Raw genomic sequence first — 16,176 nt, 5'->3', positions numbered from 1 at the left:
GAGAGACATCTAAGAAACTACTATTGCGGCTCCTCGATATATTCTTCGAAATTTAATGAAATTTTCTTTATATTAAAGACTAAAGTGCAGATAGTGCTCACCATCACTGAAAAAAAACACACACTCTGCAAGCCAATTGAAAAATATTACCTTATTTCCACTATTGCATTTCTGCGACTGCATTTCCACTTACCCAATGGCATATTTCCGCCGGATGCTGTGCGCAACCATAAAACATCTGGCATTGGATCACCGCCAACACGGCAAGGAAACGTCACTGATGAGCCTTCCAGCACCGTTTGATCGTGTGGCCCACGTATGATGAATGGTTTCACTGCAACGATAACAAAAGCAAAATTACAAAAATACTAAAAGTTACAAAAAAAAAAAAAAACAAATTATAAAAAATTGTTTTAACAACCAGGGTGAGTAAGTATGAGCTCTGGGAAAAGCAAACACCAATGGAACTGGAACAACTTTGCCATAAATTTGCGATTTAATAAAAAAGTATGTATGTACACACATGCCACACAATCGAACACATAACACATTGCCGCCAAACTAAGTCATTGTGGCTGCCAGTTGTCAGTTGCCAAGTCAATTTTGGTGCCAATCAGCTGTGCAAATTGCCAGCAAACCGATAACACACTGACACTTGCCTGTGTCTACGTGAGGTGCTTGCTATGGGAGTACAACTCATACTCATATGCAATACATACTCACATACTTACATGCATACATATAGGGTTATTCAATAGGTGCGCTTCAACTTTTTTCCGATAGGGAGGGCGAACGACGCAATATTTTTTATTTTTCGCTTGTCATTTGTAAACTTCATTAGTATACATTTCATCATGGAACGCTACACACTTGAGCAACGATTGCAAATCGTGCAAATTTTTTATGAAAGTAATCGTTCTGTTGCTGCTACTTTAAGAGCATTACGGCCATTTTACGGTCCATTTAACAAGCCGTCCCGTTTTGGGGTTATGTGAAGTCATTGGTCTGCAGTAACAAGCCGGCGACGATTTGTGAGCTCAGAGCCAATATTGAACGCGACATTGCTGGAATTTCGGCCGATTTATGCAAAAGAGTGGTCCAAAATTGGGTTCAACGATTGGACTTCGTAAAACGTGCACGCGGTGGTCATGCAAAAGAAATCGAATTTCATACTTAAATGTATATGTTCAAACTCGATAATAAAAAAAAATTAGTTAAAAAAGTCAAACCGTTTGTGTTTTATTCAAAAAAGTTCAAAAGTTGAAGCGCTCTTACTGAAAAACCTTTTACTTTAGGGAGGGTCAATTTTAATAAAGGATTTTTCCGACTTCGTTTCTAGCAGATTCGGATTCTGTATAAAATATAAGACAAAAATTTCTTTAGAGCAAAACTCTAAATTCAATTTCGAGTTCCCAAAATTATGAAAGGAATTAATTGAATTAATACGAAAATTTAGCGAAAGTAATGTCTATGAAAAGAGAAAGTAGAGAAAAAATAATACCTCATCTTGAAAGGGTATAAAATCAAATTAAACCTGTGTAACGTTGCTAATTGTAAAACACAAAAAAAAAATTTAAGAAAAAAATGTATGCAACCACTTTTACTATGCAATATTACAATAAAAATTTGTTTTGGAACATCTTAGGGTTCTATAAATAAAAACTACATATAAAAAATATTTCTTTGCATCAAAAAATCCTCAAGTAGAAATTTGTAGTAAAACAAAATAACATTAACTTCGTATTTACTAAAAACAGCTTCTTTTAACATTTGGACGCTCTTATGGACCTTTTTTCTAGTAATTTTATGTAGAATTCGCATTTGCGTTGCAGGAAAAAATATTAACCTGCCCTAACGAACATACGCACATGTTTGTATGGATTTTTTCATTCCATTACTCACCATGCACCTTGAGCGTCGCCAACACAGATTCTCGCACGCCCACTGGATTCTTGGCAATGCACTGATATTGACCCTCGTCACTTTGACGTGCATCCTGTATGGCCAAATTGCCACCATCGACAATGCGTATACGCTTCGTACTATCCAACTCCAATTTCTGGCCACCTTTCTTCCATGTGACCGTCGGCTCGGGTATGCCACGTGGTGCGGCACATTCCAGCAGCGCCGTATCACCCTGTGCTATGCGAGTATTCTGCGGTTCCAGACGGAATTCGTCGCGCAACACTAAAAAGAAGAAAAAGGATAAAAAATATTTTATTTAAGTTGAAAGTGGTTTAAATAAATTGTGAGAAAAAATGTGTGCGTGAAATGCTAAAAATGCTTCGGCTGCTTGAGAAATGAAGGATTAGACGTAAGTAGATAAATTTTGTAAGAGACGATTAAGAAATACCACGCATACCAGCCAAAGAGACAGTGAAGTGAATGCGCAGCAAACGGATGGGATGCGGAATATCGAAGGGTTAAGGGTTTGCTGTCTGCGCGTGAAGCGAACTTTGAATGAATGCGATATGCACGAATGGAGAGTGAAAATTAGAAGCAAATGATATTCAATATTAAGAGGGACGCGTAGATATGTGTATTGAATTCTATGTATTCAATGTTCGAGTAAATTTAGTGGCTCAAACAATCGGTCCTGCAGCTGGTAGCATAAGTAGTTAATATATTGGGTAGTCGAAAAAGTCTTTTTGTATTTTGTCAATAGATGTCGTTGGAGTGATCTGTCTCCAGTGCTACCAATCACATTGTGTCATATCATATGGTGTTAGAAAGGTGACATTTCAAGCTTCATTTAACAAAAAAAAAATTTAATTCGGAGAAGTTGAAAAAAAGTTATAGCGGTTCAAAAATGAGTGAAAATAATGAAGAAATTCGCTATATTTTGAAATTTTTGTATAAAAAAGGGAAGAATGCCACGCAAGCCACCAATAAAATTTGTGAAGTTTACGGAGACGATGCTGTATCAGTTCGTGTAGCACAACAATGGTTCGCTCGCTTCCGTTCTGGAAATTTCGATGTGAAATATGCACCTCGCTCCGGTCAACCTATCGTTGAAAAAGTCGATGAAATTATGGAAAAGATTGACCAGAACCGTCACATAAGCTGCTATGACATCGACAAGGCACTAAACATTCATCATCAAACGGTTTTGAACTATTTAAAAAAGGCTGATTACAAAAAGAAGCTCGATGTTTGGGTACCACATGAATTGACTGTGAAAAATTTAATGGACCGAATTAACATCTGCGATTCTTTGCTGAACCGAAATGAAATCGAACCATTTCTGAAGCGAATGGTAACTGGAGACAAAAAGTGGATCAAATACGACAATAATGTGGGAAAAAGGTCATGGTGCAAGGGTGGTGAAGCTCAACAAATGGTCGGAAAGCCAGTACTGACGCCTCGAAAGGTTATGCTGTGTGTTTGGTGGGATTGGAAAGGAATCATCCACTAAGAGCTGTTCCAGCCTGCTCGAAGTATTGTTTCTACATTTTACTGTCAACAAATGATGAGATTGAAGCAAGCAATCGAAAAAAAACGGCCAGAACTGACCAGCAGAAAGGGCGTCGTCTTCCATCAGGACAGCGCTAGGCCACACACATCTTTGATGGCTCGGCAAAAACTGGGAGAGCTTGGCTGGGAAGTTTTGATGCATCCACCATATAGCCCTAACCTTCCACCATCGGACTACCATTTGTTTCGGTCAATGCAGAACTCCCTTAATGGAGTAAAGTTGGCTTCAAGAGAAACCACAAAAGTTTTACACTGATGGAATAATGTCTCTAGAAGAAAAATGGCAAAAGGTGGTCGACCAAAACGGTACATATTTGGTTTAGTAAAGTTCATTATAAATATAAAAAAATTAGTTGAAGTTTGATTAGAAATACGAAAAGACTTTTTCGACTACCCAATATATAAGTAAAACAAAAATCTTAACATATTAATTTTGGAAAAACGTTTTTTTAAGCAAATTTTTCATATGAAATTGGTGTACTTCATAGTTTGAAGCCAAAAATTGCTATTTATTATTTTATTTCATTTACTAACTCCATAAAAAAAAATTCCATAAAAGTGTCTAGCTCCTTGTGTATAATGATTACGTCGATATCTTTGGTCATACCAAGCGGGAAGTCGCCGCCGCTTTTACGATTACTGAAAAAGAGTCCGCACGATTGGGTCTAAGCGTAAACGAGGGCAAATATATACGACGAGTCCAAATATATGCTGGAGTCCTGCAGGGAGTCGTGGCGTGCTGAACCACAGATCGAAGTTAACAGTTATAAAATCGACGTGGTCAAGGACTTCATTTATCTTAAAACCAATTGGAGAATCTCTCTTGCCAATAGGTGCTACTTTGGGCTAAGTGCACAATTGAGTAGTGAAGCTCTCTCTCGACAAACGAAAGCAACAGTCCACAAGACGCTAATCATCCCGGTGCTTCTCTTGGGCGCTGATCTCTGGACAGTAAAACAATAAGATGCAGCCGCTCTTGGAGTTTTGAGAGGAAAGTACTTCGCAAGATTTTTGGGCCTGCTCGCGTAGATAACGATTACCGCATTCGAATGAACCACAAGCTGTATGAGCTTCACGGAGATATTGATAGTATAGTCAAATGAGTTAGTCTGCATCGACTAAGGTGGCTGGGTCATGTCGTGCGTAGGGAAGGAACTGCTACGGCGAAGAAGGTCTTTGAAACGGTAGATGGCGGCCGGCGGCGAAGAAGACGTCCTCATGTCCGGTGAAAAGACCAAATTGAAGATAATTTGGCTTCTCTTGACTTAAGAAATCGGAAAAGGTGTGCTGAAAACAGGGACACCTGGCGAGACATTATTCGGTAGGGTGTGACTCGGTAACAGGTGTTTTCGGCCAATTAAGCTAGCAAAAAATTAGTGAGACTAGAATCAAGTCTGTGGCCTGATTAAGTATATGGCTACAAAACCTTACAGTCTAGAGGTACAATACATTTTTTTCTACAATCGCTCATAAATATGTGATGAGATTGAGATCTGACCTTTGTAAAAGGCGGTGAATTACATGATTCACAATATAAGGCAGCCGATCTATGAAAAATAGGTTTTTTGAATCTAAGTCCAAATTTTGAGGATTAAAGCAAAATTCCTCCTATTTGTGGCGCGCGTCTTGACGTTGTTCCACAAAAGGAAGGACCTACAGTTTTAAGCCGACTCCAAATGGTAGATATTTTTAATGAGGAGCGTTTTCATGGCAGAAATACATTCGGAGGTTTGCCATTGCCTGCCGAGAGGCGTCCGCTATTAGAAAAAACGTTTTCTTCATTTAGGTGTTTCACTGAGATTCGAACCTACGTTCTCTCTGAAATCCGAATGGTAGTCACGTACCAATTCATTCGGCCACGTCGGCTGCCATAGAACAGGAAAATAATTACATATTTACTGAGATTTACTAAGATCTGCCAAAAAAACAGATACAACAAAAAATTGGAACTCTGCCCCGAACCCACTTGGTTTTTGGTTGGACATGACTGTGATCAACTTTTCCGTTCAAAAAAATCTTCAGCAAAAAAAGAAACTGTAATTAATTGAAGAATACCGGACGAGTCACAGTTGCTTGTTTCGCAACTTTGTGTCCAAAAGGCAATGCGCAACAATCAATCAAATCACAGCCGACATCTGACATCCGAAAGACCACAATGCCAACCTTCACTACGCAAACCCACAAACTCAAATTTGAAATCGTTAATTAATGTCAACCAAAAGTTTTACTTTCAATTTCAAAGTGTGGGTGAGCAACTCCGTACAATTTCACTGTTTTGAAGGAATTGAATTGTAAGGGAATAGAACACTTAGCGCCGTTATACTCATTATATATAAGTACATGCATATGTATGTGTATATTGTATGTAGGTATATATGGACTTGCATATGAACTTCGGGATGTTACGATCCGAAGCATTGAAAGACGAAAGGCGATGAGTACAGAACTTTTTGGCGAACTTTACAAATTTAGCAATTAACGTAATTGGATGCAACAATGAGCTAAAAGAGTATGCCAAATATAATATATAATTACAAAAATTAATGGCATGTGTAAGTTAAATACCCAGCAGAAATTCGAACTATTGCATGGTAGTGAATGGTAGAGATTATTGCCCTGACCCTATGGAATGTTTTTAAATATTTACTTTCATATAGCTTTGGGCCACAAAATGGAAATGTGCAACCCATTGAAAAATGTGTTTTGAATTGGTTCCGTTTGGCACAGTTCACTGCATTATATGCCGTCAGCGGTCTTCCCTCTGCAAACCGAATATCCGAGTGTATTTCTGCTGCGCATAAAAACCATCTGCCGTTCGGATGAGGCAATTGTAGGTATATTAGTTTGTGGAACAACTTGGAAATGCACACCACAAATTGGAAGAGGAGTTCAACTAAACAGCTAACGAATGGTATGTGCACCAATTATATGTAAAATACGAGTAAGTTTTAAGTTCGAACTCTTAGAAAGGCAAGGACTTATAACTTTAGTATATTTAGAATTTAGCACCCACATTTTATTACTAAATCCAATATTTTGCTTTTAGTACATTCTATTAGCATCATCAAATCCACTACGACCTCTAGCGTAAGTCTATGAATCTCTCCTCGAATTATAACTTTCAAATAACATCTAAGGCATTGTGCACATGGAAACTCTAAATGAAATAATTTTAACTTAACCATTTGTTGCTGTAAATAAATAATTTAAGTAACTTTAATTTCGTGCCCTTATTATGGCATTTTATTTAATTTTTAAATAATTTGAAAAAGGCCATGTAACTCCTCGCCGTGGCGGACAAATGCCGGGTATCATATTCAAAAACAAAAAACCCAAATGCCATGAAATTATCTGCCAGATTATCTTTAATAAAAAATTCAGTCCAGCAATATTTCTGATTTGAATTATAATTTTTGCTCTCAAATTAAAAAAAACACCCGATACAACTTATTCAATTAATTTTCATTTTTTTTAGTATGTGTGTGGTGTCTAACTCTATTCATAAACAAAAAATATTGTGTTAAAGTTTTCACAATCATCTTCTGTTTGTTACTAATAATGTAAAATTGTATGTAACTTCCTCAATTAATTTTAATTAATTACAATAAGTAGATAGGTTTTTGTTTTCTCAGACATCTTTGGCTTGGTGCCAATATTACAATATTTTTCGAAATCTTTTAATCAATTTAAATTTTTTAAATATGTAAATAAGTGTCAACCTGATTAAATTATGTCTCGATTAGAGTTTTCTTAAACGTCTATCATTTGCAACCAATCTTCTTATATTTCACTTAGCTAAATTATTTTTAAATTATTTTATTTTTTGAAGTATGTAGATGAAAACCCTATTAAAAAATATCTGAATTATATCTGTCTCAGACATTTTCTGTTTGGTACCAAATTGTTTCACTTTTTTTAACTTCTATAATTAGTTTTAATTTATCAAATAAGTGGCCATCTTAGTCAAAAATGTGTCTGGTTCTAAGTTTTCTCAAACACTTGCCATTAGCTACCAATATTATTACTTAAGTATATAGATGACAGCCCTATTCAGAAATATGCCTGAATTAAAGCATGCTCTAACTGCTTTATTTGCTACCAGGTTTTTAATATTTTATGTAACTTATATAATATAATCAGTCTTAATTTATTCAACAGGTGGCAAATTCAAAAATAGGTTTATCTGTAGTTTGCTGCCGCTATTATATTATTTTTTGCAACTTATTTGGATAATTTAAAATTTTTAAATATGTAAATGGCAACCTTATTAAAAATATGTGTCGATTAGAGTTTTCTTAAACGCCTGCAATTCGTTACTAAACTTGTTACATTTCACTTATTTTTTTTTTGAAGTATGCAGATCACAGCCCTATGCAAAAAAAATGTCTGAATTAAAGCTCGATCCTAAGCACACCTTTTGTTTGCTACCAATATGGTAATATTTTATGCAACTTCTTTAATTGGAAGAAAAATACTACTCTATTTCTAGTCTACTCTTTCGATCTGCACTTTGCATCTCTGCATATCTCAGGAACTAGTTCTGATATCAAAGTAAAGTAAACAACAGAAATTCTGTTTTTATTGAAGTCGAACAACCCTCATCATTCTTTCATCACGATTTGAATCAGCTGTGATTAAGTCAACTCATTAGACCTTCATCAATGTGTGTGGGGAGAACGCGTTTTCTTCATAGCCTTCATGGCTTTGGCAGTCACAAGGGAAGTTGGCATACATTATTATACACACATGCCATCGCTGCTGATACAAACCAAGCACCAACTGTCCCACTCAGCATCCATTTTAGATTTATTTCTAGCTATCCACTGAGTTTAGAGCGTAGCACTAGCATGGGCGAAAGTCTCAAAGTTCTTACTAGTGTAGAACAATAAACACAGACCCACATGGGTACTAGTGTAAGTATTGGCGTAAAAGTTAAGCTTTTAAGGACCGCAAATGTGCGCTTAAGCAATCTTTCGTACTTATGCTGAGTGCAATATTCCAAGTTTTCCAACATTAACTAGCACACAACTGTTTGAGATTCTTGATAGTTGCTCATTAAAACAGTAAAGTATTATCAAATGTTATTTTGCCGAAATCACTCTCGTGGCATTTCATTTGCCACTTATGCAGTATGTCACATAAATATTGGCACTTTGCAGTTGTCTCGCTCTTTTCATGCTCGCATTTATGGCATAACTAACTTTGCCGCTCAATAGTTATGGCTTTTGATCGGTAGTTTAAAAGAAAACTAGTCAGGGAAAGTTTTGTTCAACTAGATGGATATGCCTGTATTTCAGATGTTTGTGAGTATGCATATGAGTAAAAATATACAGTGAACCATATAGAAACTGGGGCACTGATATTCAGAAATTTCAAATTTATGTAAGAAAAGAAGTTATTCACAGATTTTTAATAAATCGTTTGTCCAGATCAATAATTTCGTTGAAAGTTGTGATGCGTAGGATCTGAACAAAATATAAAATAGAATGGCATACGAAATTACTCCGAAGTACTTCCTGGAGGTCGATTTTTACTACACCATGCCTACACATTTCAGGGGTCTGAATGGAGCATAAAAGAGAAATATGGTTTACATATATCAATTCTAATATGATCAGCCACCTATTAATAATTTAACTAAAGAAGTTCGAAAAAGTTCGGCAACCAACTACACTACCATATTTGTCTCATCTTTCATATTTAATTAAAAAAGTGGTTTCAGGTGGCTAAATCTGGGAAATGTGCAGGTTGAGGGGTAGATAAGCTAATGTAAGCTTAGCCAGGTTGCTTGTCTAAGACAAGACACTCGGTGCCGCTAAAGCCCATTATGTTACCTGCATTTGTTTTCCTTCCCCTAACTAAGTTGCTTAAACATCTTAGATCTTCTTAAGCAGGTAACTAGTGAGATATTTTGCAAATTTCCCAGGTGCTCAAAGAAATAATCGCCAAGATATTTGGCACGGATTCTTTGAATTGCAGGACATTCACAGAGGAGGGGTCGTAGCGACTCAATTTCTGCTTCATCTCCACAGTTCCTGCAGGAGTCATTGTGACCATTCTACTGGTTAGGGTGTTGATAGTGCAGTGACCCGTTAAAGTACCTATGAAGACGTTGGTGTTTGATCTGTTGAATTGAAGTAGATATTTTGCTCTTTTAAGATTCAGTTTTGCCTAGAGTGCTTTGGAGAGCCTGCAATTAGTAGTCAGAGACCATCTTCCATTGGTTTTCGCGATTACAATCAGGTCAATCGCAGTGTATAATTCGTTTTGAGGAATGCTTATGTCCTCTACCACTCGTTGAAAGTCAAACTCAGTGCCTTTCCTTACGCACTAATCCATTCTTCATTCCCTCCACTCCACAGTGAAAGGAAATCGAACAAAGTGTTGTGTTGTTGGATGATCGAGCGACCTCCTGAATTGGAATTGGAAGACGCTACACCAGTCTGGGAGTCCAAAGGGGATATTTAAAAATAATTGTTCCGACTGCACTGGCGATTCAGTGCCATTGTATATCTTTGGGCCGTCAGTATAAATATGGACACCGCTATCATTTCATATGGCTCTGGTCTGTCAATACTTTCTGTCAGGTATTCGTATCTTGCTGCTCCTTTAACTAAGGGGGGTAACTCGCAATGAACTTATATTTAACTGAATGTTATTGTGAGTGCGCACTTGGTAGAACACAACTTTTTATCACATCGCATTTTCAGCCATTCTAGCAATACTAGGCATTCTAAGTCTTTGATTCAGTACGAGAAGACCGCTATTATGACTATTTGTGTTTCATCCGCGCCTCCGAAAAGACACAAGAACTCAACCGGAATCCGATTGGTCATCACCAAATACTGGCTTAAAGTTGCGAAGTGATTCCGTTCATTGTCAAGAGTGAGAAAATGATACATAAATTTTGTGGACAGATCTTTCGAAAGCAAATATTTATATCCTACTGAAATTTGTAATCCATGCGATAAGTTGGTAGTCCCTTCAAGTTTACACACCGTAACAATCCTTGCGATAAGTTGAAGGTCTCTTCAAGTTTACACACTTTCACTTGCCAATAGTCCGATTTGGGTTTTAGTGTGGTAACCAGAAGGCTCAGAATTATATAATATGTGGGTACGACTGCACCGAAAGTGAATGAACCAGTAGTGGGTATGCTTTTAATCGATGATGAATATTCCTCATTGTACTTTTCATTTTCCCTTTGCTTTTTTATTAGTGTTTAACGGCCACACTGTTTTATCATTTTCTAAGAAGTGGTGGCAGACCTCCATTTTAAATTGATGTCACAGCTAAACTAATTGACAGAACAATTAGAAAGCTATTGTGCATTCTTTTAAAAATGCTGCTTGTCAAGCAAAATGCTGAATTTGAGATGGCTACACCATTTGTTCTAATTTTCCGTGGTGCCCTCGTAGGCACCAACATCTTCGCACCGTATTTTCAAGTATCTCCACTCGTATGTAACTTTTTATACTTGAGTGTATTTTTTGTTGGTACATACTCACGTCTATACTTATATATGACTACAGCATTTAAGAATGCGTATGTGTGTTGTGCGATGATTAAATTTTTACACCAGAAAAATCAATTACAATAATGTCTGTCTGAGGGCCAGTTGAGCAACTACAATAACGACAGAGGCAATAAAAACAACAGCATGCAAAAAATGATGGCAACGGACACAGTTGAACAGTAAAAGTCAGACATATTTTCCAAAGGAGAAAGCCAACGGTCAGACTTTTTGGATCAACAAAAACAAAAATTTAGTAAAAGTCCAAGCAACAAACTTTTCAACTTTTGATTTCACTTGTGGTGAGTGTAGACGGTGAAGAGCGAAGGTGCATGTACATGAAAGTTTCAAAGAAATAGTGAGTATGGGTATAAGTACCGTATTTTCTCTTCCTTTTTTTGTTTTTTTACTATATAATGCTTTCACATTTATTGAAGCATCAACTGAGTCTGCACTCCAGAGCGTGTGGGACGGGAGATTGTCTAGAGAGCAGACATATGAAGATGTGAAAAAAAAGAGGGAATTGCGAATTTAACTTTCCGTGCGTTGTAGCGTTTATTTCGCAGTGTGTCCTCCCTCCGCTGGCTAACGACTGATTTCTGAAATCGAACCAGTCATTAACGCAGCGGCAAATTCGGCGAAGGACACATACAAATTAGCGCTAATTCTATATATGCGCGTTTGTACATATGTACGCGAACAAGAAACAACGAAATAGGAACTCTGCATTGACCGTTACCTATTGTGCGGACATACTAGTTGTGTACAAACACGCATACACAGAATTAGCGGGAATCAAATACATAAAGTATATAGTACACCAAATGTTTTTACAACTAATCAAGGGTTCCCAACGTTTTACAAGTAATCAGGGGTTCCCAATATTTTTACAACTAATCAGGGGTTCACAACATTCCCGCCTCCGTGAATCAACCCGATTCACCATCATCAACGTCCAGAACTGCCAATTTGGAGACGGCACGGCGCTTTAATCCACTCGAAGTGCGTACGTCAGCTCGTCTGACCTCACCATCCGCTCCTGCATACAAACGTTCCACCTTGCCTCGACACCAGTCCCGACGAGATATATTTGGGTCGCATATGAAGACGAGGTCATCTATCTGCAGAGGTTTTGTTCTTTGGCACCACTTCACCCGGCGTGTCAATGTCGGAAGGTATTCCGCTATCCATCGTTTCCAAAAATGGTCCCTTAGTTGTCGAGCAAGACGCCACTGTTGTCGAAGAAAGCATTTGGTTTCCAGAACTTCGCTGGCAATCGGAGTTCGCGGTGTGTTGGCTTCACCGAGAAGGAAGTCATTTGGAGTCAGCGGCTGCTCCTGGTTGACATAGATGGGCAAGTGCGTCAACGGCCGAGAATTCACAATATTTTCCGCCTCGATTAGGAAGCAGTTGAGCGTGTGCTCCCGTGGCGACGTTTCCTTCAAAGTGCATCGTAGTACTCTCTTTACGCACTGCACCAATCGTTCCCAAGCGCCCCCCTCTGCCGGGTTGAAAGGCGAGTTAAAAATCCACTCTACGCCCCTTTGCGATAGCTCACCCTGCAGGCGATTGCAATCGAAGACTTCACTGAAGCGCTTTGCTTCCATGTCAGCACCGACGAAGTTCTTCCCATTATCGGACCTCACACGTACGGGAACGCCGCGACGATTTATAAAGTTGCGCAATACGATTATGCATGAGTCAGTGCTGAGGTCATGAGCCAACTCCAGATGCACAGCCCTGACTGTCAGGCACGTAAATAACGCCACCCATCTTTTTTCGTTGGCGCGGCGAACAGTTACTGTTATCGGTCCAAAGTAATCAAGGCCCGTATAGCTGAATGGCCTGACATAAGGAGTGAGTCTATCAATCGGAAGAGGGCCCATCAATGGCGATACGGCATGGATTTTTCTTAAGCGACAAATGGCGCAATTGGCGACTATACTGCGCAGCAAACTCCTGAGGCGTGGTACCCAATAAAGGCGACGTATCTCACAAATAGTGGCTTCTAGATTTTGATGATGCATTTTGACGTGGTAGTGCATGGCGACCAGATTTGAGAAACAATGCTTTGGCGGTAGTATGATAGGGCGTCTCGCGCTTATTGGGAGCCAGCTGGCAGCTTCTATGCGTCCTCGTACACGAAGAACACCATCTTCGTCTATATACGGCGAAAGTTGAATGAGCGAACTGGTGCGTGGCAGGTTGCGACCGCTTTCGATGTGCTGAAACTCTTCGGCGTATTCACCGCGTTGAACGAGGCGGCACAAACAAAGCTTAGCAGTCTCAACTTCTTTGGCAGTCAACCCATAGCCTCGGTCTGGCGGTTTACGGCGGCGGCAAACGTCAATGAATCGCAGGACCCATGCTGTCGTTCTCAGTTTAAGCCCAAAAGTGTCGGTTGATGCCTGCCAAAACAAACCGAGTACTCTGTCCACCAGTACTCCTTCTTTATTTGCTATTTGACGGATATTCCCGTCACCATTAAGTGCTTCTGTCACTCTTAACGAGTTTGACGCGAAATTGCAAAGATCGAAACCGGCCATCTTATGTATTGCTCGAACTTGTTTCGTTATGTCAGCTGCTTCTTCCTCTGTGTCAAAGCTATCGACATAGTCATCGACATAATGGTAGTCCAGTATCGATTTCACGGCTCGGGTAGCACCCTTGACTTTGTTGCCATACTCCAACGCATTGATCGTCTTCACATAATTGGCGGCGCAAGGCGAACATGCTGCTCCAAAGGTCATTACGCGCATCTCATATACCTCGGGCTGTCTGGTAGTATCACCTTGGCGCCAAAGAAATCGTTGCGCACATCTGTCGTCACGTTGAACCAGCACCTGGTGAAACATCTCTTTGATGTCCCCACACACGCCCGTTGCTCCTTCCCGAAAGTGGAATAGTATAGCAGGCAAAGACCGATACTCTTGCGGACCCTTCATAAGCTGTGAATTAAGGGACACACCGTCCACCTCAGCAGCTGCGTCGAACACCATGCGTAACTTGCCTGGCTTATTTGGATTCTTCACGGCAAAATGAGGCAGGTACCATGTTCTATTGCAAGTTAAAGCGGCTTCTTCTGGCGACAGCTTTCGTGCGTAGTCTTTCATGACGTAAGAACTTATGATGCGGTTATATTCAGCGGCAAAGTCTGTATCGCGCCTCATTTTTGCTTCAACACCCGCTAATCTTTTCAAAGCCATAGAATAGCTGGCAGGTAGCTGTATGTCGGAACGTTTCCAGAGCAGACCAGTCTGGTACCTTCCTTCAACACGGCATGTAGTAGACTTCAAGATTTCCCGAGCACGGACGTCAGCTTCACTCTCCATGATAGGTGCAGCTCGAACCCCAAAGCTTTCCGTCTCGAAGTATTCAGCAACCATATTATGTAGAGATTGATCAGTGTGGCAGTTAACGAATAAGCATGATGGCAATGATGGATCGGAGTTCATTGTTGGCCCAAATACAACCCATCCTAGCTCAGTATTCGCAGCGAATGGCCCACACTTGTTTAGCTGCATTGTAGTTGACGGCAAACCGAGGTGGCAGTGGTCGAGTCCGATTAGCAGCTTTGGCTTGACTTGTGCGTATGGTTCAACTGCCAGCTTATTCAATTGGCTTTCATGGCAACGCAAATCGGATTTATTCAGACTCTGAGAAGGCAGCTGCAAGTTTGAAACACCATAAACCCTTCGTAACTTATGTCTCTTTTGCATACCGGCACCACTCACGAGTAGATCTACCACCATGGCCGACTCCTGAGCGGCACGTCCTCCGAACCACTGTAGGTTCAAGCGTTCAGTCCGGCCACGTAAGCCGAGCTCTTCAATTAGTGTGCTATCAATCATTGTTATTGACGAACCTTCATCTAAAAGTGCGTACGTCTCAACGCGCTTTTGGTTCCCATACAGCACGACCGGCAGAATCCGAAATAATAACTTACTATTGTTATCTGTACTGCAACTAAGGACCGCTGCACCCGCATCACCTTGCTGTTCAATACGAGACGCTGGCTGCGTCCTCGTACTAATACCTGTATGTGTATCGGCAATGGAAGTACGTCGTTGGCGATCTCGAGGCCGCGGTGACTGGTTTGATGACCCATCGATTATTTTCCCAATATCGTGCAACAATTTATGATGCCACCGTTTGCACCCGTCAGTTGAACATAGTTTGCGCCGTTGGCAATTGCGCGACCCATGTCCAACGTTGAGACAAGAAAAACAAAGGTGACGTCGCTTCACTTCCTCCCACCTTTCCGGCACTGTAAGTTGACTAAACTGCGTACAATCGGCTGGCTTATGTTGGCCCTGGCAAATAGGGCAGGCTGAATGACGTTGAGATTCGGCAGCGTGCAACACAACCCGACGCTTCGAATCTTTCGCTGCTTTTCCATCGTAAACCGTGCAGATGACGTTGGCAAGTTGAGTGAGCCAATCGCTAAAATGCTGAACAGTTGCGTAAGGCTGTAAAGATGACGCAAAGACTGCCCATTCGATACGCTTGCTCATGGGTAACTTTCCGACGAGCTCATCGAGGAGTGTTGGATTCACTAAATACTGCTCTCCGCCACATGCAGAACGTAAAAATGCACAGACGTTGCTAATCTTCGTCGCAAATGGTATCAACTTTACCACTGAGCTTTCCGATATCGGGGCAATTTCTCGAACATGGGCTAGCTGGCTTCGAATTAATTGCTCTGGGCGACCGAATCGGAACTTAAGTTGCTCTATGATATTGGCCACGTTGTTTGGATGGATTAGTAGCGATTTAACAGCTTCTCGGGCTTCACCCTTTAAGCACTTCTGCAGGCGTAAGTTGTTCTCAAAGCGACTGTACCCATAGACAGTGGTTGACTCGGTGTAGGCAGTAAAAAATATCGGCCAGTCCTCTGGTTTCCCGCTAAACTCCGGCAAATCTTGCAATTTCCTTGGCTGGGTTGAAAACTGCAAGGGTAAGGAGCCCACATTAGCGGAAATTGGCACCGTTGACGGAAGACTGCTAACAAATGTGTCGCCCGGAGGCAAAGTCGAGCTGCTGTACGTCCCATTTGTTGAGGATGTGTAAATAAGCGGTGAGGAACGAGTAGCGGTGTACATCTGATAACGTGTAGCGTTCTGAGGCGGCGGCGGCTGCACCGTATGCACACAGGTAGCAGCACATGTTATTAACGGCGATTGCGGCTG

The 16,176-nt window shown here is 40.3% G+C and overlaps 1 protein-coding gene across 1 annotated transcript in view; it reads right to left on the bottom strand.

Annotated features, from left to right (window-relative positions):
• The window catches only part of LOC128864751 (uncharacterized), a 190,425-nt gene that overhangs the window by 43,847 nt on the left and 130,402 nt on the right, over positions 1–16,176 (bottom strand). The window contains exons 5-6 of the mRNA XM_054104507.1: positions 1,903–2,187; positions 194–334 (exon numbers count right to left, since the gene is read on the bottom strand). Of these exons, the coding sequence (XP_053960482.1) occupies positions 194–334; positions 1,903–2,187 (426 nt within the window). The remainder of the gene's footprint in view (positions 1–193; positions 335–1,902; positions 2,188–16,176) is intronic.

This window comes from Anastrepha ludens, chromosome 5 (assembly GCF_028408465.1).
Source record: "Anastrepha ludens isolate Willacy chromosome 5, idAnaLude1.1, whole genome shotgun sequence".
NCBI lineage: Eukaryota > Metazoa > Arthropoda > Insecta > Diptera > Tephritidae > Anastrepha > Anastrepha ludens.
Note: the sequence above shows the minus strand (reverse complement) of the source record. Positions and strands in the feature narration are given on the sequence as shown.